The 27142-nt window shown below is 37.1% G+C and overlaps 2 protein-coding genes across 2 annotated transcripts; both read left to right on the top strand.

Moving 5' to 3' along the window:
• The first annotated feature begins 78 nt into the window (after positions 1-78).
• On the top strand, positions 79-402 carry LOC140143524 (uncharacterized). The gene has a single exon (XM_072165354.1). The coding sequence runs from the start codon at positions 79-81 to the stop codon at positions 400-402; it is 324 nt and encodes a 107-aa protein (XP_072021455.1).
• A 3025-nt stretch (positions 403-3427) lies between these two features.
• Positions 3428-23369, top strand: LOC140143491 (uncharacterized). The gene is made up of 3 exons (XM_072165324.1): positions 3428-3536; positions 3996-4152; positions 21996-23369. Exons 2-3 carry the CDS (start codon positions 4007-4009, stop codon positions 23020-23022), a joined length of 1173 nt encoding a protein of 390 aa, XP_072021425.1. The 5' UTR covers positions 3428-3536; positions 3996-4006; the 3' UTR covers positions 23023-23369.
• Positions 23370-27142: the final 3773 nt, after the last annotated feature.

Genomic DNA, 27142 nt, shown 5'->3' with positions numbered 1-27142 from the left:
AAATCTCACTCCAGATGACATCATCCAACTCCTCCAATTTGTATTAACTACCACATATTTTAGCTTCCGCGGGTCAATATGGGTAGTCCCGTCAGTCCGATCGTAGCAAATCTCTTCATGGAGTGGCTGGAGCAGGAAGCAATAACAACTGCGCCGCTAGATTGCAAGCCCAAGCTATGGAGGAGATATGTTGATGATGTTTTGGAAATTATCAACAAAGACAGCACACAAAAGCTTACTGACCACCTCAACACCACTGGCCAATCTGGGAACATTAAGTTTACGTATGAAGAAGAGAAAGATGGCCAAATACCATTCTTGGACACATTTCTCATCCGTAAACAAGATGGTACAGTCAAACTTCTTGTGTATCGCAAAAAAACCACACCGACCAATATTTAAGCTTCAAATCTCAACACCCCCTTCACCAGAAATTAGGGGTGATCCGGACATTAATGGACAGAAAAGACAAGATTGTTACGGAGGAAGACGACAAGAAAGACGAGGAACAATGAATCAGAAAGGCATTGGTGGTTTGTGAATACCCCCAAGTGGGCGGTGAACAAGGTGAAACAGCAAATGAAAGACAAAGCGACAGCAAAACCTCAGAAAAAGACAACCGAGACTCCAATCAAAGGCATGGTGGTTATACCATATGTGGAGGGTACTTCTGAAAAATTGCAAAGATTTTCCGCAAGCATGGTTTTACAACAGCCATGAAGCCAACAAACACTCTAAAAAGTGTTCTTGTCCACCCGGAAGACAAAAAAGACATCGATCAGACCAGCGAAGTTGTATATGACATCCCGTGCAAAGGGTGTAATAAATCATACATAGGTGAGACTGGTAGACCATTTGGGGTAAGGAAGAAGGAGCATCAGAAAGACACTGAAAAGATCGCCACCAAAAATTTCACCAGAGCCAGCAGGAAAGCTCTCTACCACCGAACAGCACAAGTCCGCAATAACCGACCTCGTAGCACAAGAAAATCACGTCATCGACTGGGAGGGGGCCAAATTACTGGATAGAGACTCAAACGCCTTCTCAAGAAGAGTCAGGGAGCCCATCCAAATCAGAAAAAAGGGGAAGAACTCACTCAACCGCGACGAAGGTGCGTACTTTCTAGATCATGTATATGAGCCACTGCTTAAATCAACATCACTTCCGGGTAACGAGGATGCGTCTATAGCAACCAAGTTTCGCGGGAAAAGCAGTGGACCAGTTCATCTGTGATCAAGCCATCAGCCAAGATGGCGAAAGCTCAGTTCCGTGAGTAATATTTATTGGATTTGGCTAACATAATTAACCAGTTTATGATCTCAGCAATCCTACCAAATGAATCTCTTTGCTGATGCTATAAGTCTTATTTTACTAATAGAACCACTAAAGTTTGTATCAATGATACTTTTTCTGGTCTTCATCACATGTACTATGACCTCCCGTAGGGTTCCATTTTTGGTCCAGCATCTTTCACAATTTACATCATCCCAGTTGGGCGTATTATCAGGAAGCATCAAATTCATTATCATATGCGGACGACATTCAGCTCTTTTTTAACTTCAATCCTTCCTCATATTTCTGTTTTATCAGGCGATTTTCAACCAAAAACCCAAGAAAGACCATTGATTTTGACCCCCTTTTACCGGTACGACGTCAGCTCCCAAAGACCCACCAACTCAAAATTCCGGCTAGCATACCCACCCCAAATGTTTGATGTGCCCCCCGGACCACAACACAGCTTGATTTTGATAATCTTTTTTTTTTTAAGTTTAACCGTGAAATGAAAAGCTTACATTTTACAATATCACAGTAATTTGTGTGTGGAGTGTGTAGGGGTGTGTGTATGTTTCTCCTTTTTTCTATTGCTAATTTTACAATATTTTATAGAGCATGCTGCATGCTCATTGCAGCTTTGGGTTTTATTTAATAATGTAGACAGTGCGTTGCGTCGTTGCAAGGGGGTGACACTAAATTCACGGTTGTTCTATTAGCAACGCAAAACCTATGAAAAATTCCGCTGGTTTACTAGCTAGAAAGTGAGGCCAGTTATCGATCCGTTATGAATAATTCATGTTCGACCCCTTGGATCATGTTAATTGATATTGGCAAATAACAACGTTGTTAGTTTTGCGAACTTTGCCTGTTCAATGAGAGTATAGCGCGCCCCCAATACATCTGGGCACAAACCAGGCGAAAACGTTCCAGTTTAATGAAATGGCGGACGGATATTCCCATCAGGCACCAGTGATATGTTTTTTTTTCAAAGAAAGTCTACCAATTTGATATGAAATGACATTTTGCAATAGCAAAGTCAAAATTAGGACTTGAGGTCAATAATATGAAGGAAATACGTGACAGAGGCAAGGTGTGAAACACAAGTAGTATTTGAAGTTAAAATAACCTTTGATACCCAACCTGACCTTCCATAGCTTTCCATCATGGCGCCTTATTCGTCTTTATGTATTTCTATATGCTCTCAAGTAAAATAAAATACCAATCTGCACTAGGCAGACAGAATGTTACTTGGCTCCCAGCATGAATTATTGATTTTATACGGAGGTAAAGAAATACACAGTTGCCTGCAAGCCGTGCACCATACTCCAAATACTTCGGTAAATCTGAATAATGGTCACATGTTCACATACCATGTGCTCGGGAAATCACGTGGCAACATTTTAAGATTTCAGACTTGTTTACTAGTTAAATTGTCATTTGTACTATTGATTATTTATCTTTGTTAATTAATATATCTTTTAAATGCTGATAAATCGTGGTTGGCTGCCCATATTATATGTTAAATTCAATGTTTTATGAATATAATTCTACAACGCAGAGGGGGTCACACAGCATAATTTCACATCACACGATTTAGCTAGATTTGGAGCTCTGCACTTCAAATTCACGTCAATTTCAAAGTTTATACACTTACTATATTTAATATAATACTTATTTTATTGTTATAACAAACTGGAACACGAAATAAACTAGCTTATTACCTATACAGAAAGGGGATTTATACACATTCACTCAGCAATTTGACATGCCTGGCGCATCAAGACATTCTCTGTCTGGATAACATGCCTGTCGCCCTCAATACGTCTGGGCACAAATTTAAATAACAATACGCTATCTACATATGAATGCGGCTTCATGCTAATTTCTAGTGCCGCTTCCAGGCCTATTCCGTGGTCGTTGGTAGCGCTCACACATCGATATCCATTTTAATCATATGCTGCGCATGAGCAGTGAAGCGGCTGTTTTGCTGGGCTCTGTGCATGAACGTCATCAGATGAAGAACGAGTAAATATATGACTGTGTAAATAAACTGAGATCCGCCTTCTCTCTCTGTTGAAAAACAATACTGCATCTTTGCTGCCTATACTACGTATATTCGACTAGTTCGCAATTTTAATCTCTTAACGATGGTACACACTGTGCATGTATATGACATACATACAGTACTGACATGGTGGATTTCTAAACATGTACAAACGTCCGTTGATTATCGGGAACCTGTTGCTATATACATCTAAAGTGTGAGTATTATAACAAGCACATGTAAACAAAAAATAGCTATATATAGTCGTAGATACGTACACGTACATGGTCATTTTATAGTCATGCATATTATTTCTGATTGGATATGCAAGCACATGGTCCTTAAACTGTGTTGCTAAAATGCTACCACGCCACGATGACGGTTGAAATTTGAATATATAGAGTAGAACATAACAAACTAATATACCAATTTTCTCAAAAATGTTAAAAATGTCGAATACGTAAGTATATATGTGATACGGCCGACGAAATATGGCCAAAATCATATTAAGCAAAAATTCAGTTAAATCAGCTTTTCATCTCAAATTGACAACATTATTCTTTTTTCATTATTTTCTTACTTCCATACTTTCTTATCATTTAGTCTGTATTCCTTTTTTCGCATCTTTCGTTTTCTTTCGTTTTTTCTTGTTCACTCGTTTGTTTCTTTGTTATAGCGAATAACGAAATGGGCCAAGTCAAGAGTAGGCGAAGTGGGTTGACGATATCAACGACAAAATATGACCCAGCGTGTATTATCAACATACTCATAGATGATGTACTATTTAAGATATTTTCTCTCTTGACTATATCTGAGAAGCTTACAGCATCAAGGTTTGTAATTTATTTCGTGATTATCATTAATGGGGCTGCGCGCAGCAGATATCGCGAAAATATCAGATGAGAACACATTGCTTTATTTTAATGGAGTGGATAAAAAGAGATCCTAGAAAAAATTCTAAATGGAACCCACATGTCAAAAGGTTCTTGAGCTGCTGCATGAAGAACCTTAACCTGCTGAGCTAGTTTTTATATAAACTATTAAGGTTGCAAGATAACCCCCTAATTTCTATATTAAACGCCATATCTCATTCCATCCATTTGATTATTATGTTTTCTACTATATAGCGAACTGTGGCTAAAGCACTATAAGGGACACACTATTAGATTCCCAGAGGGGGATGGGAGTTTGGGTCAGGCAGTTTTTTTTTTCTAGAAACGTGCCAAAAAGCATACTTTTTGAGACATATAAATAATTTTTCGAATTTTGTCATCACTGAAAGGAGATTAATGCTGGTTTCATACTCTCTGCCGCTTGCCGCTGTGCGACGTGACGCTTGATCATACCGCTTGCACTTTTCTGTAAGAGGAGCGGCAAACCGCTAAGCGGCAGCGGCATGACTCTGAAACCCACTCTTGCCGCTCAGTACCGCTCCAAATTCGTATTTTGTTCTGATACGTCAGAGCGGCACCGCTCCGAGTTGATTTGAATTCAACTCCCAGCAGTGCTGCTCACCGTCATCGTCCCTATATCTTCGTGTTAAAAATTGCCGTGATAGTACGACGAATCCTCACGTTTTTCAACAGCTACGCATGGTGATTTTATTCGAGATAGGCCGAGCGACTTAGGCTAAGCATACAATTTGAGATTTTGAGAGCCTGCCACACTGTTTCTATTCTATGTTTTTACGATTTTCGCATGATCAGTATATGGCTGGCCGTAACCGCCACAACGTGGAGCTGCTACGCGTAGCTTACTTTTCGATTCGCGGAGCTAAATTGACCAATCATGTTGGATCTTTTCATTACGCGGAGCCAGTGGATGCATCCTCGTTCCAGAGAGAGAAAACTCTTGCCAAAATTAATGTTTACTATGGGGATTTTAAATGAATCGATTGTAAATAAACCACGACCAGTTGTACAGGATCAATACCATTGTTTGATTAGTGTATAGTCAATGTTACCTTGCATGCATGTGTCATCCGTGTTTGTTTGTTTGTTTGTTTGTTTGTTTGTCTACTGTGTCAGGCCAGGATCACTGACACCCACGGTACTGATACTGTCATACTATCACGGTGATCATATTGTTGAATGTTGTTGACTTTAAAATAATCATGATGCAGTCATGTCTACAGTAGAATTCACAACGACCTTTGAAGGACTTAAACCCCATTAAAAGCTATTAAACCAAGGTAACACTCAATGAAAACAGCTCAACTATGTTACATCAGATCTTCTCTGGTTAAATACACACTGCACTTGTGTCTGTTTTACCTGTGCAATGAGCAATGAGCTGGTATTAGAGTTTCAGTTGGGTGAACGATTATAAAGCGAACGCAAGGTAACAATACTGTGGGCTTTTGTTTACGAAATGAGACAATAGTCTGCTTATTGTTAACCAGCGTTTTTGAAAATGAGAAGCTTAATGAGAAGCTTAATCTGTCGTTTACATATCCTTCCTAAAACACTAAAGTACTAATATTTCCAAACACCTAAATTAGCTAAAAATTTAGGACATGTTACAAAACTATATTTTCTAGAATTTCAGAGAATACTTTATACGGTTATTTTTTACACAGTGACGTCAACTAGGCAATGGCCTATACTTCTAACATACACTATTTGTAGAGGTCACGCGTCAATGGTGAGCGCACTGAGTATTGTGTATAGGAAAACGGACAGTAACTACAGTATGTATGGCCTACTACTAGTATATAAAGTAAATCCGAACTGGTTTGCAGTTTGCTGAAGGTCGAATTCCGCAGGGCCACCGCGCAAGTTATACAAATTAGCTCCCGGCGATACACTGCAGATCGCAGAACTGTGTGCATAGTTTACCACCACTCTGCCTAGCTATATAGTTATGTACAATACTGTATGAGTTTCTTATGAGTGCATGTCCATCTTAATAATAAGTCAGTTCGTACTTTTCATAAACTACTTTTTGAATCATAACTTTCGTGACCGAGGATATCTTGCAACTACGTGACGCTCGTCTGGCAAATTCTTAATGAATAAATTCGCTTCACGTAATGAGTAACTCGTACTTAATTGGTCAGTTTTACCTCCGAGTAATGAAAAACTCTAACATGATCATGATCGGTCAATTTGGCTCCACGGAGCAAAAAGTCAGCTACGCGTAGCAGCTCCACGTTGTGGTGGTTGCGGCCTACCATATCAGTATCCCATATGATATTTCTATTGCAAGAAAATTGTATTTGTTGTCAGGTTTTATCTTAAATACACTAACTGGGAATTAAATACACTAATTAGTGAGGACCGGTATTTTGCTGTGGATATGTTTAACTGCAATTTGCGGGTAAAAATTTGAAATCCTGGGTAAAATTTGTGATCATATTCAACTCTTTGAGAAAATAATAATATAAAGGAATGCATGTGAAATCCAGCTGCAATACAGTGTACATTATTGTCACACTATCACTCTCTTTATCTACGGCAATAATAGAATATCGATTTCAATACATTGCTCAGTTTTGAGTTTGTAGTTGACTACTAAGCGACCTAAGCGATCGATTGCTAGCCAATCAGATTGAACTCCTTTTCTTGCGTTCGGTGAAATACCACTCGCCCGTCGCTCACCAAATTAAATTTATATTTATCGTATAGGACGTCGACACTGTGTGCTGCTGCCGCTGTCGAGTGATCGATATATCGGCTTGCCGCTGGTCACCGCTATCGTATCTGGTGCGACTGCACAGTGAAGTAAAATCATCTTCAAAGCGGCAAGCGACAGGAAAGTATGAAACCACCATAAGAAAAGTCAAATGTCAATTATACATTTATATTTAAATAATCCTCATATTATAACTTGATTCATTTTACCTTGACAGTCGCGGGGGGTCCTTTCGAACGTTCCGTTGAGCGTGTTTATAGTGAGACAATCTTTCCGTTATTTAGCTAAACTACCGAGTAGTCTAGATTTGCAATGGTTAGTAAAACATAAACAAATATAGACTGCGTGGCAGTCCAGCTAAATACCGCATAATCTGGCTCACTATAAACACGCTCAATGAGTCAAATAGAGGCCTTGCATTTGACGAATCATCCCGTAAATATGGCGGACTACTCAAATGCATTCAACAAAAGCATGATTGCAATCTACCTTGACAGTTCGTCTCACACACATAACCCTGCACTACGATCAAATAGGTTGATGACAACATTTGATTGAATGGACTGCACTCCGCTATAACTATGGTGAAGGACACCGGTTCAAATCCTTTGTTTGGAGCCAATCGATAAAATGATGCAGGGCTTCTATAGGGCCCAAACTTACGCAAGAGTGAACACGATAATGCGATTGATTTTCTTACACGTAAAAATACGGCCAATTCAGAGAGAAAATCTTGTTTCTCGTATAGGGACTACTATAGACTATTTATTTTTGTTGGCCGGCCGCTGAGCTACATCTTTTCACTAATTATAGCTACTTCATAACGTGTTCCCATGTTGAAAGTTGACAAGCTATTTCTACTTGCTTTAAAGAGAGCATAATTGAATGAAGACGATTTATTTGTGCTAGGATTTCATTTAATATAACTATTTTTTATTTTAATAATACCCCATACCTAACCAAGAACATAAGAAAATATTGTAAAGGCCATAAATATACGCACTCATGCATAGAGAGACAAACATGATAAAGTTAATCTGTTACTTTCATTCTCGATCATTAACCTTTGGAACATTTCACATGCATGTTGTTTGCCTCAATGCCTTCTCGGCAATATTGGGCTATAGGCCTATAGTAATTTAAATCGCGAAACCGTAGAACGATCTGTTGGTCAGCAAAGATATTAAATAAAATTGAATCCCATCACATCAATTCAAAGCTACACCCTTTTTTTGAAATACTGGTTATCAGCGACTTAAGGGATCCAAAATGAGCGTTTATTGCGTTTCGACAGTATTTTTTGTGGGACATGAGAGCACCTCAGACCTATCGAATTGCATTCTGAATACGAAGCATGTCTTTCTGATATCAAATAATTTTCTTTTTTTTAAATCACAATATAATACAAATTTTATGACAAATTACAAAAATTCGATATTTTTCAAATTTTTGATATATAACAGTCCTCGACGTTTTTTATATAAATCTAATGATATATTCTTAAAGTGTATGTAGCAGGGAGGAAAAGCCGACGGTCAATTGAAAATGTTGACCTTTCATATTGAAGATATGGATTTTTCCCAAAAAGACCTAATTTTTTTTGGTGTTTTGGGAAAAAAATCCATATCTTCAATACGAAAGGTCAAAATTTTCAATTGATCGTCGGCTTTTCATACCACCTACATACACTTTAAGTATAAATCATCAGATTTATAAAGTTTACTTCAAGTACTTTTAAATATCAAAAATATCAATTTTTAATGATTTGCCATAAAATGTGTATCAAATTGCGAATTTCAAAAAATCAAAGTTATTTGATATCAGAATGACATTCTTCGTATTCAGAATTCAATTCGATATGTCTGATGTGCTCTAATGTCCCAAAGTAAATACTGTCCAAACGTTCATACCCCAGCCCTTAAAATGAATTGACAAATAGACACTTTTTGTGGTGTGTTTCCTTCATGGGGTTTCCTTTAAAGTGACATTTCGTTATTCACAGCCTACCCCACCCCCTACTTACAAAAAAAAAGTTTTGATTTATACACCAATAGAAAACTATTTCGTTTCGCTTGTTTCTTTGTATATAACGATTAATAAAATGGGCCAAGTCAAAGGCATACTACACGATGCACACTACACCACATTTCGCCATACTGCATTTTAGAAACGCTTGCTGTTAGAATAAGAAAAATTTTAATGCTAATTTATTGCACATTCTAGGGAAGCGTGGTTACCTTTTTAAAATAACCGAGTGAGAGGGTTTTCAAGAAAATATTTTTCCTGTCAAAACTGAAGCATCCTCTGTATAAAAGAAAATATGAATATTAACTGCACATCATATATAACGATTCGTGATACCCAATGGTGGCACATTTGATGTCGTTTAAGAGGCAGAGAATTTTATTTCAATTTTATATACGCCAAAATATTTTTTAATTGAGCAAGAATAAGGATAGAAAAACGTTGAAAATTCTATGTGAATATTACATTAGACCCAACCAAAGATTACTGTTTCGTTTTTATGGTAATCTAATCTAAAAAAAAAAAAAAAAACATTTGGGGTCTAAAGTCGATTATTCACATACTTGATCAAAACATCGAACGTGTATACAAGAAAAAAGGTAGGTGCCTCTATAGTATTTTACTGACCATGGAAATGTACTGAGACACGAGCACGTGTCAAAATCGATATAATGTATTGTCCATATAGACGCCCATTTATCATGTTTATTGTTGGATTTTCTTTGTATAGGCCTCTACAGAACACGCAGTTAACAACAATTGAGCGCTAATAATACACATTAATGTTTTTAGGCAAATAAAATTCCAAAATATGGTACGTTTTCTGCCTTTGCTTATCACGTGGTAGGCCTATGTTGAAGTTGCGATTATATCTTCAAATAAGTTTCAAATGGATTCCAACAAGACAAGTGGCCGAGTGGTCTAAGGCGCTGGGTTCATAGTGTGTCCAAAGTAGTGCACCGTGAGTTCGAACCCCGCCTCCGCCAAACTTTAATGAAGTAAAATTCAAATTCAAATTTTACTTTTAAAAAATTTCATATTGGGGAAATGTGACTGGCAGAATTTATGTATGGCGTGGAGTGGTGTGGATGCACACCGACATCGCCTGGCTAATAATTACTTGGTACAGCAGAGATACTAAAATAAATACCCGGGATCGATACACGTGAATGGGCGATGCACGATTTTGATATTCAGACGAAAATCTTTGGATACCGTGGTAGAAAATGATGAATATCTCCCGTAAATGATTTGATCTGAAGAATCCAGATGTGGTTCCTTGCACTTGAATATACGTGTTGAACAGATATGATAGTCGTTAGCAAGCGTCTTGAGAAAGAAGCTTGCGTCTTGAAATCAAAAACAGACCAAAATTCTGATTTTATATTGCGTTGGTCCTGTATGGACTATATAGCTGCACTCACTACTCCCGTGGATGCAGTATAAAAGTCGATGACCATTGACTATAATGGCGTATACAAGCTTACTGACACAGAGAGAGAGATCAATCACCAAAAGACCCCCTTTTTTTTCAACAATTTTGGGGAAATATCTGATAATCTCTCACTAAATGGCCCCGTTTTTTCAGTATTTTTCCTAAAATTTTTCAAAAATTTTACAAATATGATGAATTTTTGAAATTTTTTTATCAACTTTAATATCTTGACCCAAATTTTTTCCCAGTCTCACTGAATGACGCCCTTTTTTGGTCAAATTTCCCCGGTCTCACGGAAAGACCCCCCCCTTTTGGAGGGGCCGCCCCACTGAAAGGTTTTTTTCAGTGTCTAGGCTCTCACCGAAAGACCCCTAGTTTCGAACTGCTATCCGCACATCCCCGTCACTTCCAAAGTCGAGTGCCCCCCCGGGACATACGTACATACACTGGGCTTTTATATTGCCCCATTTACTTTAGACCACAGCGCATAAAAATACAGCAACAACATAATATTCACAAAGCAATAAATAATCAACAATCTGAGTAAAAAAACTACTATTGAAAGAGATATGTTTTTAGACTTTTTTTTAAACTGTGTAACAAGCTAGAAGTACGGTTACTGATGGGTAATTTATTCCATAAACGTGGTGCTGCGAGCAAAAAACATTTATCGGTGGTAGAGTAGAGAGATTTGTGAGAAAATGTGGGCTCTGCGAGACGTGTGATATCTGATGATGGGCGCATGATGCAGTCATGTATACAGTAGAATTCACCACGACCTTTGGAGGACAAACCCCCATTAAAAGCTATTAAACCAAGATAACACTCATTGAAAACAGCTCAACTGATTAAATCAGATCTTCTCTGGTTGTGCACATGTGTCTGTTTTTATATGTGCGGTATCGCAATGAGCTGGGTAACCGATTATAAAGGAAACGCAAGCAAACAATGGTATGTAGACCTTTGTTCACGAAATGAGACAATGGTCTGCTTTTTGTCAACCAGCATTCTTGAAAATGAGCAACATGATGATTGTTGACTTAACACGGTTTGGAAATAATTTCTTCATATTTTTTGGTGTTATCTGTCGTTTACATATCCTTCCTAAATCACAAAAGTGCGACTATTTCCAAACACCTAAATTAGCTAAAAATTTAGGACATGTTAGAAAACTATATTTTCTAGAATTCCATAGAATAGTTTAAATGTAGCTAGTACCGTTTTTTTGTGGCATCCTTCAGAACTGAGCGGTCCGTTACCAATATTAGCTAATATTTTTGGTCAAATCTCCATTCAATTAACACGGGGAGTTGGCTAGCAATGAGCTAGCTATGCCTTGCACTCACTCATATTTTACGAAAGTGCGACTATTTCTGAACATCTAACCTAGCTGTAATTTTAGGTTATGTTAGAGAAATATATTTAACTAGGCAAATGCATATACTTCTATACATACACTATTTGTAAAAGTCACGCGTCAATGGTGAGAGCACTGTGTATTGTGTATAGGAAAACGGACAGTAACTGCAGTATGGAAGTCCAGAACGAGATTGACTGTACAGTGCGAGACAAGATGATAAATAATCTGGTGCCAGTCCATTCAAGCTTTTGAAAACATAGAGCAATATTTTGAAAATGATACGGTCCTTTACTGGAAGTAGTGAAATAGTACTATAAAGGGCATTGACATGTAAAACCACTAGTGTTCATTGTGTTGAATGATTTTTCTTTCAAACTTGAAATGAAGTGAATTGGCGCATGTGTTATGTACGACAAACGAATGTCACAGACGAACACTGCACGTCACACACGAACACTGCATAGGTCTAAAACTCGATCAGAGAGTAGTTATTCTTGAGAGGGCACTCTATTCACGTGGTTTCTTTTCCAACGCTAAAAGATCACGAATTTTGGTGGTTTGCAAATGAAAAGTCTCCGCACTATCGATTGATTACGTAACTGTTATGAATAATTTATTAGGTTTTTCAATGCAATCGCCTCGACCCATTAATACATATCAAAGTACTTGGAATAGCAATCCGGTGAGTTCACTGAACTACGCCCTAATACCGATGGAGTTTTAATGGCGTTTAATGGCGTTTCTCCTCTCCATACACAAATGAACAAATACAATAGATGAAGGTCAACCAGTATGGCCTCCTATGTAACATGTTATACGTGGTGTACAAAAACCTGAATATCATAAAGATCAGTATTCGTTTGTGCATATGAACTGCACATTTACGTTGCTAAATATTACTCATTATATATTATGACAAATATTGGTATTATGACAATACGGTATATACATTGTATATAAAACAACTAATAGATCCTACTATCATGGCGTCAAGTCAATGGTTCATCATATCCCGTATGTTTCTTAAAATTCATTCATATTTGAGACAAATTGATGTGCCCATTTTATAGGTGCACAGGTGGATCCGTGTTTTTTGTAATTTTCATTTCATTTTAATGAAAGAATTAAGGTTTTCCACTGCACGGGGGCCACAAAGGTGATACTAATTTTAATGCTATATTTTCAAAATGAATACGTGTTCCCGGTTGGCTCTACAGCGATGTCACAGAAAAGGTATTTCTAGTACAATGCAGCGTCGGACTCTAGCTGAGAGCGTAGCCTAAGTCATTATTGGCTCTAAAAATGGCTCTCCATACACAAATGAACAAACACAAAGGAGGGTAGTCTCTTCCGTGGCCAGCTTGATTTCGATGGAGCGAAACCAAATTGGCTGCGGAGGAAACGGGTCATTTTGCTATGCAAATTTTTCAGTGTCGTAGCCCTGACTCGATCCTCGCCACTAGACTATGCTGTCATAGCTCAGTGGTAGAGCAATGCGACTAGTAATGTCGAGGTCGTTCGTTCGAGTCCTCCTGTCAGCAAAGTTCATCTACCAAAACACGTTTCAAAACGTAAAAAGGGGCCAAGTTTAACAAATCTCTCCTGTGTGGCTTTTCACCCTTTTTAAAACTTGGTCCCATTCAGTAAAGTGGTACCGTAATAACATGAAGAATGAGTCCTAATTTCTACATGCAACAATTAGGTTTAAGACTGTTCGAAAGCGGTGCAATATGACGTAGGCTATGTATTATCAAAAACATTTGAAGGTTTATGTTTCATTATATTGCGTATTCATAAAGAGTAGTAGAGTATTATATATACTTAGCAAATTGACTGTCTGTCAACCTGTTACATATTATAGGCCCTACATCTGTACATAAGGCGCAGGATCGCACAAGACGATGAAGAATTTAACAAAGTGAGTATTTGCTACTTTTGCTTAAATCAAAATACATTATTACGTCTTTACGGAAAAACGTCAATCAAGCACGAACATTAATTAATTTACTCTACAAAATGAACACTGACAACTAAGAAAACAAACAAGTAGCCTAAAGATGACTTCGTATGGGTCTTTAGAAACTTTCATCAATGGGACCAAGTTTAAAAAGGGTGAAAAGCCACACAGGAAAGATTTTTAAACTTGGCCCCTTTTACGTTTTGAAACGTGTTTTGGTAGATATTAATTCTTTTTTGAGGTAAAAGGTATTGCGCGGTAAGTGGTTCTTTGTAGCCATGCGAGGCGAAGTAGTTGGATATCCATATTTCGCGGTTAATGGTTCTTTGTAGCCCTGCGGGGCAAACTAGTTGGATATCCATATTTCGCGATGAGTGGTTTTTTGAAGCTTCGAGGGGCAAACTAGTTGGATATCTATATTTCGCGTTTAGCAGTTCTTTGTAGCCCTGCGGGCCAAACTTGTTTGATATCCATATTTCGCGGTTTGTGGTTCTTTGTAGCCCTGCGGGGCAAACTAGTTGGATATCCATATTTCGCGATGAGGGTTTTTTACAGCTTCGAGGGGCAAACTAGTTGGATATCCATATTTTGCGGTTAGCAGTTTTTTTGTAGCCCTGCGGGGGCCTATGTTCGATATCCTCATTTCGCGGTTAGTGGTTTTAAACGACCGTAACCACCCCAATCAGCTGCATGGGGTAAAAGAATTATTTAAAAAAATAATAGCTGAACCCTATAGTTCAGCCAGGGACTGGAAACGACATATTGATGACTATATATAGAATGTATTCAATAGACCCAAGCGGAACGAGAGCTGCTAAGTAACCGCTATCCGAACCATAAACACATGCATTATCAGACAACGAGTGTTCCATTTCCTCATAGCTTCTCACGTTGTACACACGTCAGTCGAATTTGGCGGTGTTGGTTTGTTAGCCCTCCAAGTTATAACATCGTTCACTTTGTGTTGAACATTTTATGTGGGCCGCACCGTAATAACATAAAGATCATTCTGATCAGTGTGATGATATCATTTCAAGAGGTCAATTCCCGATTAACATGATTAAGCTAAACAGCCTATATGTGGAAGAATTTTATGCATGAGCATTGAGCAACCACATCAATGATGTAGTAATGAATACCCTCTATTGTTATCGGATTAATTTTTACGACCTTCGATTACATGGGAGTAGCAACGAGGACACGGTGTTTGATTTCACTCACATAATAGATCAATATTGACCTTCATCCAGCAAGGATCAGCCAAGCACTACAGTGGCCAAGCACGAAAGGTTTCTTGTTATCTCTTCAAGTATTTTTACCTTAGGTCTATCATCATAATGCAGGCCTAAATCCCGGGCCTAAATTAAGTGTACTGTTCGAGTAGGAGGATTTGTTTGATATTATTCTTAATTTTGAATAATATTATAGTACCTGTTTGTTTCCATATATCGGTTATTAAAATTACAATTCACCACATACACATTCCAGTTTGCGAGAGGTTTATAATGAATAAATGAATAGGTGTTATTATTTCGAATTATAATTATTTAGGGAGAGTGTTTTAGGATTTTGTTAGAAAAGGGATGATTGTTGATCATGTTTATTTTATTGTTTTATGTATTTTCCTGTCATTTCCTGCAAACCTAATAAAGATATTTTGATAATTGAAAATAGTCTTTATCATAAATCGTAGAGGTTGAAAGAGTCAACAAGCGTCAGAAATTATAATTTGCCATGGAACTTCGGTCATATTTTATTTGAAATATAACTTGATGTTAGGGTCTGCATGCATGGTATGCATAGTATGATGATTATACATACACTGACCTTTTCCTAAAACTATTAAGGTTAAATACATTCGATTTTCAAGGCTTGATTCCAGAGGGGCGTAAGTTAATAATGGAAACAGCCATGCAGAAAAGAATGAACTCACGCGTACAATAGTACAGTGGTGTATCAATCTGAACTAGGGCCACGGACAAACCGCGGCTCGTGAGTCATCCTATATGTTGCAGGGATAGGGAGGGGCGACCATGATAGGACCATATGGGTGGATGGGGGGGGGGGTTGATTGTGGGCAACCGTTTTCGGCAATTTTCCTTTGGATTTTCTAAATTTTCAATTTTTAAAATTATCCTGGATGATATCTGTCGTGAAATAAATCAATGCTTCTATAGGCTATAATAGGCCTAGTAGGCCTATTTATACCCTGATTATGCAATATATAGGCCTACAACAATAACTACAACAACAATAACAAAACCAACAACAAATATCTAATTTGTAAAAATATATTCATAGCCTAAAAATTCCTGAATTATATAATGAAAAAAAAACGGGCAAAAAGCAATCAATCGCTGCAGTCAGAAAGAAAGAATTTGTTGATAAGGAAATTCGTAAAATGAGTGTAACCAAGGCAACTGGTCTTGATGACTTAAGCTGCAGAATTCTAAAGTTAGCTCGTCCTGCAATAATTGAGAGTTTAACATACATTCTAAACCTTTCTTTATCAACAGGCGTGTTCCCATCTGCATGGAAAGAGGCTAAAGTTATTCCGTTGCACAAAGGTGGTGATCTTGATGACACAAACAACTACAGGCCTATATCTATCTTGCCTGTTGTCAGTAAAATTATTGAGAGGGCCGTTCACAATCATGTGTATTCTTATGTATCGCAACATGAAATTCTTAATGAGCACCAGTCTGGTTTTCGTCCTGGGCATTCAACAGAATCAGCCCTTGTTGGTATGGTGGACGACTGGCTCTCTAATATCAATTCTGGTAAAATGACGGGCATGGCCCTTATTGATTTAAGGAAGGCGTTCGATACCGTGAATCATGATATCCTGATTAATAAACTTCACGATATTGGAGCATCAAACAACACCCTCAATTGGTTTAAATCCTATCTGAGTGGCAGAATGCAAAGAGTGTCGTTTAACGGAGTTGTTTCAGATACATTACCCATTAATACAGGTGTTCCACAAGGCAGTATCCTTGGCCCACTTTTGTTTATAATTTTATCAATGATATGCCTAAAGTAATAAAACATGGTAAGATTTCTATGTATGCTGATGACACTACATTGTATGTCAATGAAAATGATGTTAACATTATGTCAAATAAGCTTACGGAGGATCTTGAGGCGATAACTAAATGGCTGCATAAAACAAGCTTTTCCTCAATACAAATAAGACTAAAGTAATGTTATTAGGCAGTAGTGCAAAATTACGTAAAGTGGATGAAGATTCTTTTTCAGTAATTGTTAATGGTTGTAAACTAGAGAGAGTTAACAAGGCTAAATGTTTAGGTGTTTTAATTGATGATGAATTACTGTGGCATAAGCAAGTAAATTGTGTTATTCAGAAATTGTTCTGTAAAATATCTCTTTTAAGACGTCTGAGCACATTTCTTGATAGTAACACCCTTAATATCTTGTACAAGTCATTGATTCAACCCTGTTTTGACTATTGCTGTGTTGTATGGTTTGGTCGATATGAAAATGATGTACACAAACTCAATGTCTTACAAAAACGATGTGCTAGAATTATTTTGAGCGTTAATTCCCAAACCTCGTCTAATGTTATGTTTCCAGTATTAGGATGGAATTCACTGTATGATCGTTGTAAATATTTTAAAGCACTGCTGATGTTTAAATCTTTAAATGGCCTGGCGCCATCATATCTTTCTTCCAAATGTAAATATGTATCTGATAATCATGGCATTCATACAAGACAAGCTGCAGCTGGTCTGCTAGCGTTGCCACCTTGCTCTAATGGTAATGATACCGAATATTTTAAATTTTCTTTCTCGTACAGTGGTGTTGAGGTATGGAACAAAATTGATTATGATGTTAGGAACGCCTCAAATGTACAATGTTTTAAGAATAATATAAGTTTAAGCAATGAAGTACTTCCATGGTTTAAGCCGGGGTTTAAGCTATAATATGATGTTATTAGTGGTTTCATATGTATTTAACAGTGTATTTATATAATAGAGATGTTCAATTGTTTGGGGTTTTTTTTGGTCAAATAATTGTTCCTCTAGTTGGTGCTATATTATTTTGTCATGCTGGTTTGATTTGATATGTGTTAATAATTTTTGTTGTATTATATGTAATTTTAAATTTCTGTTGTGCAATTGTTATATGATGCAGGGCCCCGTGTAAGAACAGCATTTTTGCTGATCGGGTTACCCTGGGTAAATATGATGTAATAAATAAATAAATAAAAAGAAACGAACAAGAAAAAAGAAAAAAGTGAGAGAAAAATAAAATAAAATAAATGGAATGGACCACATAGGGACTCGAACACGTACCAAAGTTTTCCAGCTCAAAACTATAGTATTAGGCCTATATAGTCGAACGTAAGTCCGGCGCGCTATCCGATTGAGCCACTGAGCGACACATGGAATTGATTGATCTCAAACTGACTATTATGGAATAGTGCATAACAGGCTCTTATGATAAACAAGCTCATTACCGCTGTAAATGTCGGAGATATCGATGGCGAAAAACCTCGTTTTTTGCAAAAGTAGCTTAAATTTGGAGTGAAATTCAAATGGTAAAGTAATCGACAGACATTTAAGAAATAATGTAGGCAGTTAGAAATCAAAATTAACGTTCCACAATCCAGATATCGATAATGTAACATAACAGTGTTTTGTGGTACAAGATTCTCGAAAATTGTTCCCAAAAACGGGCTAATAAAATTTAATCGGTACTGTATTTGGTTCTTCCCCATGGCAACATTATTTCTTTGGTCGATTTGTAGTACAATAGAAAAAGGAGAAAACAATCACCCGCCGTGGTTTTATACGGAGCGAACATTTGAAAAAAACTGCATGGAACGCGTTTTTGATCTTGTGAACATGGTGCGTAAAAATGATTTAAACGAAGGATTTTCAAACGGATTCTAAAAATTTGTATAAACACACAAAAATAATGTAAAGATACATCCATGCACCAACATTTGACTCACTGCGATATTTGATTGCTGAGAAAACGCGGTTTTAGATAACAACTTTATACGTCTTTTATACGTTTTTTATACGTTTCTTCGTATAACCTTAAGCAGCAAGTTGTGTATCACACCCATCATGGGTTCGAACCCCTTTATTGTATTTTATTGTTAAACCTGAATAGCGTGGTTACTTTTGAATGAGCGGCAGCACACATATTTTGTTTGAGGATAGCTGTATCTATCTCCTTTTCCTCACATCTTCTCTGTAGTACCAGGAAAGTTGAAAAAGAAGGAGGAAGAACGGAATTATACCCTGTAGATAATCCCGCAGGTTATCCTGTCGCACCTATTCATAGTCCTTTAATCTCAAGTAGTTACACATCTACTTGAAAGTAGCCTTTGATGTGATGTGTGTTGCCGACTACGGTTGATTAATTTTCACTCCAGAATTGAAACCATATCCAATGTTTCTATAGATAATTCCTTGAAAGTATGACACGTGTGTGTTAAGTACCTGATGTTGCTCTGCAGGGATACCACACGTGGATACTATGGGTCCTTTCATCTTTTCTGTTTCTGTTTCGGTTTCCGGTTTCGGTTTCGGATCTCATTGTTATTTTGAAGTGTTAGCATGGTACGTGTGAACAATCCTTTTATTCTAGTCTTTTGTTGACTACAGAAAAGTTGAACGAAGATAACTTCTGTTTCGGTTTCGGGAGTTATGTTAATTTCTGACATGACTTCTGACAACGTGAGATGAGAGGGTTGATGCTAATCTAGACAAAAGAGGTGTCTAAATTTTACGGTCGTAAATTCGCGATAAAGTGTACGGCTTCAATTGACTTGCGTTGGGTGTATAGGTACTCCAGCCTAAGCAGGAGTATCTCCTGAAAATAACCCAGCGTCGAAATATACATTAACATGATTAATATAAATTAATCAATAGTAATCAGTGTTGCCAAGAATTACGTATACTTGTTCGACGTGCAATCGCGCAAAAATCGGTCATATTATGCTTATGTAGCGATTAAATACACCTTGAAACTTGGTAATATGCAACACCAGAGAAGCGCGTTGAAGTGAAACTAATAGGATTTCTTTCATTGGAATTGGTAATCTGATAATTGCTTCAGGCAAAATTGCCAGACTCAAATCTATTTTAAATGTATATTATTTGAGAGAGTGGGGATGATGAGACGCGGAGATGATCTGGTAGAGGAGAGGAGAGGAGAGGAGAGGAGAGGAGAGGAGAGGAGAGGGAGGAGAGGAGAGGAGAGGAGAGGAGAGGAGAGGGGAGTGATGAGATGATGAGTTTATTTAAATTTGTCCATGTTTATGATAGGCAAACTGCTAAAGTTTTCCGATTGCGTAGCAGGGTAAAATTAGCAATAAACAGATGAATTCAGAAAGCCCAAAGTTTACCAACATCGAAGGCCTATCGGTATTAGAGGACATTAAAGCGAAAGGGGCGCTAGACCACTAAAACACCGGTCTTCCACACACAGTGGGTGTCCCATAATCTCGTCTTATCCATCCTTGTTTATTAACAACAGGTATCTACCTCTATTGAAATAAGCTGATTGGTACTTCAAACTTAACAATGAATTCAAGGAACAGATCAATTCACACAATCCCTTGCGTTTTCGTTTCTAAACAATAGAGCTCCCGAAACAGAAAAGATGAAACGAGGGTATAAGAAAGAAATGTAGTTTTGTAAAGATTCCAAAAAAATCCGCCCATTTTGGAACATATATTAATTATTTAGGAGAGTGTTTTGGGAATTTTGTTAGAAACGGGATGATTTTTGATCATCTATATTTTATTGTTTTAATGTATTTTCCTGACATTTCCTGCAAACCTAATATAGATATTTTGATAATTGAAAATAGTCTGTATCATAAATCGTAGAGGTTGAAAGCTTAACCAAGCGTGCAAAATTATTATTTGCCATGGAACTTCGGTCATATTTTATTTGAAATAAACTGGATGTTAGGATCTGCATGCATGGTATGCATAGTATTGATGGTATACAGACACTGACCTTTCCCTAAAACTAGTAAGCAGCAACTTGTGTATCACACCCGTCATGGGTTCGAACCCTTTTGTTGTATTTTATTGTTAAACCTAAATAGCGTGATTGCTTTTGAATGAGCGGCAACACACATATTTTTTTAGGATAGCTGGATCTATCTCCTTTCTTTACATCTTCTCTGGTAGTACAAAGCTGTCTTTTTATCTAGTGTTTTGACAATGTTTACTCAACCATTGCTATCAATGGATGTTGCCATTTTGACGACTTCTAACTTTTGAAATGCCCAAAATGAATCAATAAAACCGTGTATAAGATATTTGCGGGGATATTTGGGCGCGATTACAAAAAATTAGAAAATAAATGGGCACTTCTGGGTTGGGTATCTATATGATCTATAGAGGCCCTGCATGAAATTATTGATTAAAGAATTTGAACCGGTGTCCTTCACCGTAGTTATGGCGGAGTACAGTCCATTCAATCAAATGTTGTCATCAACCTATTTGATCGTAGTGCAGGGTTATGTGTGTGAGACGAACTGTAACGGTATATTGCAATCATGCTTTTGTTGAATGCATTTGAGTAGTCTGCCATATTTATGGGATGATACGTCACATGCAATGCCTCTATAGATTCTATAGAATGTAAGTATGATATATTTTCGATGGTAATATATTTTCACTTTCAAAGTTTGTAGTTTTCATAATTGCAATTTCTGAATATTATATAAAAAGCGGGAATAAGTCTATAAATGTAAGAGTATCGGATCATTTTGAATGTTAATAAATACGAAACGCCGGCGGTAGACACCAGCGATATCAGGGATTGCCGCGATTCTTGCAGTAGCTTTTATGAATAGAATACAATAGTGGATACAATAGCGGATACAATAGCGGAACAATAGAGCTCTCTTACGGGCAAATAAACCTCGTCGCGTTTTGCTAAATTTCACTTCTTCTTTTTCATGAACTAACCGTTATTTCATTAAGTAACCGTTATTTTTAAAACCTCGACGCGAGGTTTTTAATTTTTGTGATTTTCATGCTACGCTACAATTTGTTCAAATTTCTTTCGTCTTTGTATTTATTTGTCGAGCAAATCAGCTTGTAGGGTTATTTACTTCACAAATTTCTTATGTAAAATAAATATTGTCGTGAAGTAATGGAATCGCCATTAAAAAAACGGGGGATCGCCCTCAAGTTTGCGGCATGTCACAGACGAACACTGCATAGATAAAACATGATAAACTAAACTTTCTGTGATTCTTTTTTCGACAGAACATGTAAACGGTGGCACAGTCTCATTAAAGATCCAGACGTTTGGCGAACTGTAGACTTTTGGAATGGTTATAATCTGGATTCACCACGTCAGAGTGAAGATCATGAAGCTAAGTACATTAAACAGTTAGCAAACACGACCATGCGAATCCTTCAATCTTACACAGACTCTTCGCTAAGAGTGGTATATCTCAGGGCTTCAAGCTGGACCATTATGCGATACTTGACCAACATGTGCCCAAATTTACAAACGCTTTCATTTCTTTCACCAGATCAACACATTCCGTATTCTTGCAATAAGGACATAATTAAGTATTTTTCCAAGACCAACTTTGCTTTACCTTTAAAACTTGAAAAGCTTCAGCTATCCTTCGTTGCCAACAGAAATTGTACGTATGATGATGCTTACCCTTCAAGAGAATTTTGGATAGTATCAATTATACAATTCAGAGACACTCTCATACCAAAAATTTTACAATGTCAAAATTTACGCCACCTAACACTTTATAAGTGTAATGAAATATCACCAGAAGATGTGGAAATATTGACGTCTGGATTACCAAAGCTTCAAGAAATATGTCTGCTTTATTTCACCACTTCATCTTTGGACACACGCCTTCGCGGAAATGCCCAGGGCCAGGCTGCAGTTGTAGAGGAGATCCTACGAATAATTGTTAATAACCTTCTAGATCTTACAAGCCTTCATATAATAACGGCTAAATATTATAGCTATACAGGTCCCAATACCTGGTATATTGCAGATAGGTACGACATAGACAACATCTTACAAGAATTGTGTAATCGACACATGTTCACAGATCTTCACATCACGGAAGCTTTATTTAACCCCGTATCATTCGCTACTATGACTCAAGCACTACCTAACATGACAGAACTGGGGCTTTATGATTGCAACTGCGTAACTGATGAAATTATGAAAACAATAGCACGTGATCTGTCAAATCTAGAGATTTTATTATTAAACGATTCCGGTCCATACACAGACATAGGGTTAAAAGCATTGTAGTATCATCCGTCTTTGCAATCATTGACTATTTTCAAGGAATCACGACATGGACCGAAACTGTCCACAGAAGCTATTTTTGAGACGCTTATGTCGTTACCAAAGCTCAAGCAAGCAAACCTTCTGAACTGTGGTTATCGCTCCTGCTATGATATTAACTTTCAGCGATATTTGGATGAACTTCACGCAATTAAGCCACATGTTAGAATCTGCACGCAGCAGTGGCGCCACCGATCAGGCTTCGTGTCTTGCGATAACAGCTTGTTTGGAAGGGATACAAGGGATATGAGAAAACGAACATTCTTTCTTTAAAGAATCACACGTGCCCTTTGATAAATAAGTTGTATGTAATCAGGTAAACATTCTGACCATGTGAGTTTGTTGTTTGTCAATACTTGTTTAAAATACAGAAATGGCACCTGGGCCTTAAAAATAAAGACTTTTGAGCCTCGAATCCTAGTAAACACAGTCTTTTTTTTTAATGTTATAAGCGTATTATAAACACATTTTTGTTTTGGTCAAAACCTTTAAATAAAAATAATAAGTTGTATGTAAGCAGGAAAACATTCTGACCATGTGAATTTGTTGTTTGTCAATACTTGTTTAAGTATAGAAATGACACCTGTGCCTTAATAATAAAGACTTTTAGCCTCGAATCCCATAAAACACAGATTTTAATAAAAACGTTATAAGCGTGTTATAAACACATTTTTGTTTTGGTCAAAACCATTAAATAACGTTTAAATATCGGGTTATACAGGTGTCCCATAAAAACAGAACCCTCGTTCATCTCTCTTTTTCTCCTATTTCTCTATATACTTTTTTTTGGTATGTAAAGAAACCTTTATTCGATAGCTTTAATAAACCGAAAGAAATATTTCAATAGGCTCACCATTTTTGAAGATATGCTCTTGGAACGAAATGTTTTTGGACAACATAATAACATCAAAAAAAAATTTTAATTTTCAAAAACTAGATATCTAGGAATTAATAATGAAATGATTTTTTACTGAAGATTTTTTTGCTATGTAATCCAAAACTATTTGCGTCAAGAGGAGAGATTACTCCAAAACTGAGCATTTTTATCAAGAATTGACTTTTTCCATGTTTGCTGTATACTTTTATATACTTTAGACCAACAATTAGCAGTTAGAAAGCCCAAAAGTTTTTACAATTCCATGGTAAATACATAATGCACTTTTATTGTGAGTATACCTTTTTATGACTTTTTATTGAATATTTCCGTATGACCATCTGTATCAATTTTTTTCCTGTAAATTCGACTATGGCATTGTCTAAAGATACATTTGAATACCTTTCAAAATTGACCGTTTTTGGTTAATCCCATAAGCCTTTGCGGGTAGACCTGAGATATCGACTTGAGATAGCGAATATTGTTACTGCGCATTTCAAAGCCGTGAAATGTAACGACGTGTTCATCGGCGTGACGACATCACAGGTCTACCCGCAAAGGCTTATGGGACTTGCTGCGCCGAAAAGGTCATTTGCCTCTCACTGCATTCATTTATTTGTCTGATAGTGAAAATAAAGTCTTAAATAAGTTTCCCGCCAAACGCGATCCTGCAAACCACATGGTTTCCCGCCGCAGCATTAAAAAATGCTATCCGTTGAGAGGAAACTAAACTAAACTGCAGAGAACTAAAGATCGCAGCGGCGTCGGTAAACCGAAAATGCACGCAAATACCTTGATTTGATCAATCCGGTCTTAACAACAGAGGAACCGAACCTTTGTTTAACGTCACACTTTTCTCCAGTTTGGATTTTTCTTTTTTCAACAGAGCAACCGAACTTCGTTTAACGTCGAACTTTTGTTTAACGTCACACTTTTCTCCAACAAAATTGGGTCAATAAAGCTTTATGAAACGATCTTAAAAAATGATAATTAGGTATTGTAGTTGGGCGAGGATACCAATAACTTCAACATTTTGAATACATGTAGAATCATGTGAAACGTGATTTTCGGGTGTATTTTAATGCCCAAAAAACACTAAATAACTGATGTAGTTGAGGAATAAAACAGATACCGCAAACTTATACCTACAGATATAAGAAATTTACGAAAATATCTCAATTTCAATCCGTTCCAAAGAAAAGAAAGTAAACGCAAGTCTTAGGTGTGTGTGTATAGGGGGTGGGAGATTTGTGTGGGACACAATTGATGATAACTTCTTTCAATAGAACATCCAAAGTCAGGAAAGACAACCGTGATGTATTCCTTAATGATGACAACAGCTGGGGCATAGACCCTCCTCCGGGCCCGGGGTAGCGACTGGTAATGTAGACTTTATGATATTTTAATCACCCCAAAACACGGGCCCTCCAAATCTGTAGAGAGTTTGCCTTCCAATTCCCGTAAATTCACGGGAAGTACTCTTTTACCGATCCTGGGTCAAGCGAGTTTTCCATATAACCTAAACGTCCTCTCACAGCCTTGCCGTTTGTGTAAGTTCGTCAGATTTCCCTGACCAATCAATGCAGCACTTCCCAGCAAACACAAAACGTTTTAAAAACGTTTTCAATAAGTCATATTTTGGCTTTTGGTTTAGGCAAAAACGTTTTAATAACATTAAAATGTCGGGTTATATAAAGGTCATGATAACGTTTTAAAACGTTTTGTATGAAAACACACTACAACAATATTTTTCAAATGTTTACAAGAAATGTTATTGTAAACTATTTTTGCAAACATTTTTGCCAAATATTGTGTCAATAACATTATGTTAAAATATTTGAACCCAGCAAACACAGAAATGTTCTTAAAATGTTTTTTTTTTCAAAACCTTTTAATAACATTTAAATGTCGGGTTATATAAAGGTCGTTTTTAAAACGTTATTGAAAATATTTTGGGCAAACATTTTTCGCAAAATATTTTTTCAACCCCAAAATAACATTCTGTTTAGAATGTTTTGTATCAAGTTTTCAAGAATGTTTTTGGAATGTTATTGAAACGTTTTTATACCCTTTATATAACTCGACATTTAAACGTTTTCTGTAAAACATTTTTGTTTGCTGAGCAGTAAATTATCAAAAATGTTTTTAAGGTTATGAAAACGTTTTATACTCTTAATATACCCTTTATATAACCCGACATTTAAACGTTTTCTGACAACCTTTTATAACCTTTTGCGAATGATGTCGAAAACGTTTTGTGTTTGCTGGGTTAGCATCGCGGCCATATTTAACCTTTCTGGATAACAAAAGTGACAATATAGTTGCGATTTATGCTACCATATTTCAATCGACAATAAGGCGGGCTATCATCAGAGGATGATTTAAGCACTTCCCACCACGCCACTGTGTTGACTTGCGGTTAGCACAGCTGTGTGAGTGAACATGACACCACTGCTCGGACATTGCATTGACGGGCATGGTTAAATTTGAATTTGGACTGATATATTTACAATAAAAACGCATTCAAAATGCTAGTCGATTTCACATTTTATGTTACCTACAGAAGGTGTGAATTATCCTTTATGCATACATCACTTTTGTTCTGAAATCGACCAAGTACTAATGACACACGCACAATTCTTAAACAACATCTTTTGCACAGAATTTAATGGGATTTGAAAAGTAAAGTGGCAATTGAAACTCAAGTGATAACACGTTTGCAGTGCATGATGGGGCTTCCTTAAATCATACTAATTGACACCAAAGTGATGTACACATACTTGGACAGTTAGGGGAAGGGAGTAACAAAAGCAGCTAAGCACGATAGCAGCTGCTAACCTGTACAATATGAACTGCTTATTATGCAGGGATGTGTGAAGATCGGTGGCATCGATTAGTGGAGTCATGAAGGGGAAGGGGGTTTAGCTCTGAGTATTTAGAAGCGAATTTTGAAGGAAACTTTTGAAGGAAACGGACGTTATCACAGGACGTTAAAATATCGCAGTATGTATTCCCATTATGCTACAACACAAATCACATCATGTGCCCAAGATTAACGGTAAACATGTTACATGTTGCCCTATTTAGAAAAAAGTTTTGGTCGAGGCTAATGTTTCATTTGCTATAATTTGGGAACTGGATGTTATTTCAGAGTCGTCTGCCGGGGTCGCCTGGGACATAATGAGCGAAACTGATCAGCAAGTCTACATT

This window comes from Amphiura filiformis, unplaced genomic scaffold, assembly GCF_039555335.1.
Source record: "Amphiura filiformis unplaced genomic scaffold, Afil_fr2py scaffold_22, whole genome shotgun sequence".
Classification (NCBI taxonomy): domain Eukaryota; kingdom Metazoa; phylum Echinodermata; class Ophiuroidea; order Amphilepidida; family Amphiuridae; genus Amphiura; species Amphiura filiformis.
This window is presented reverse-complemented; position numbering and strand designations above follow the sequence as displayed.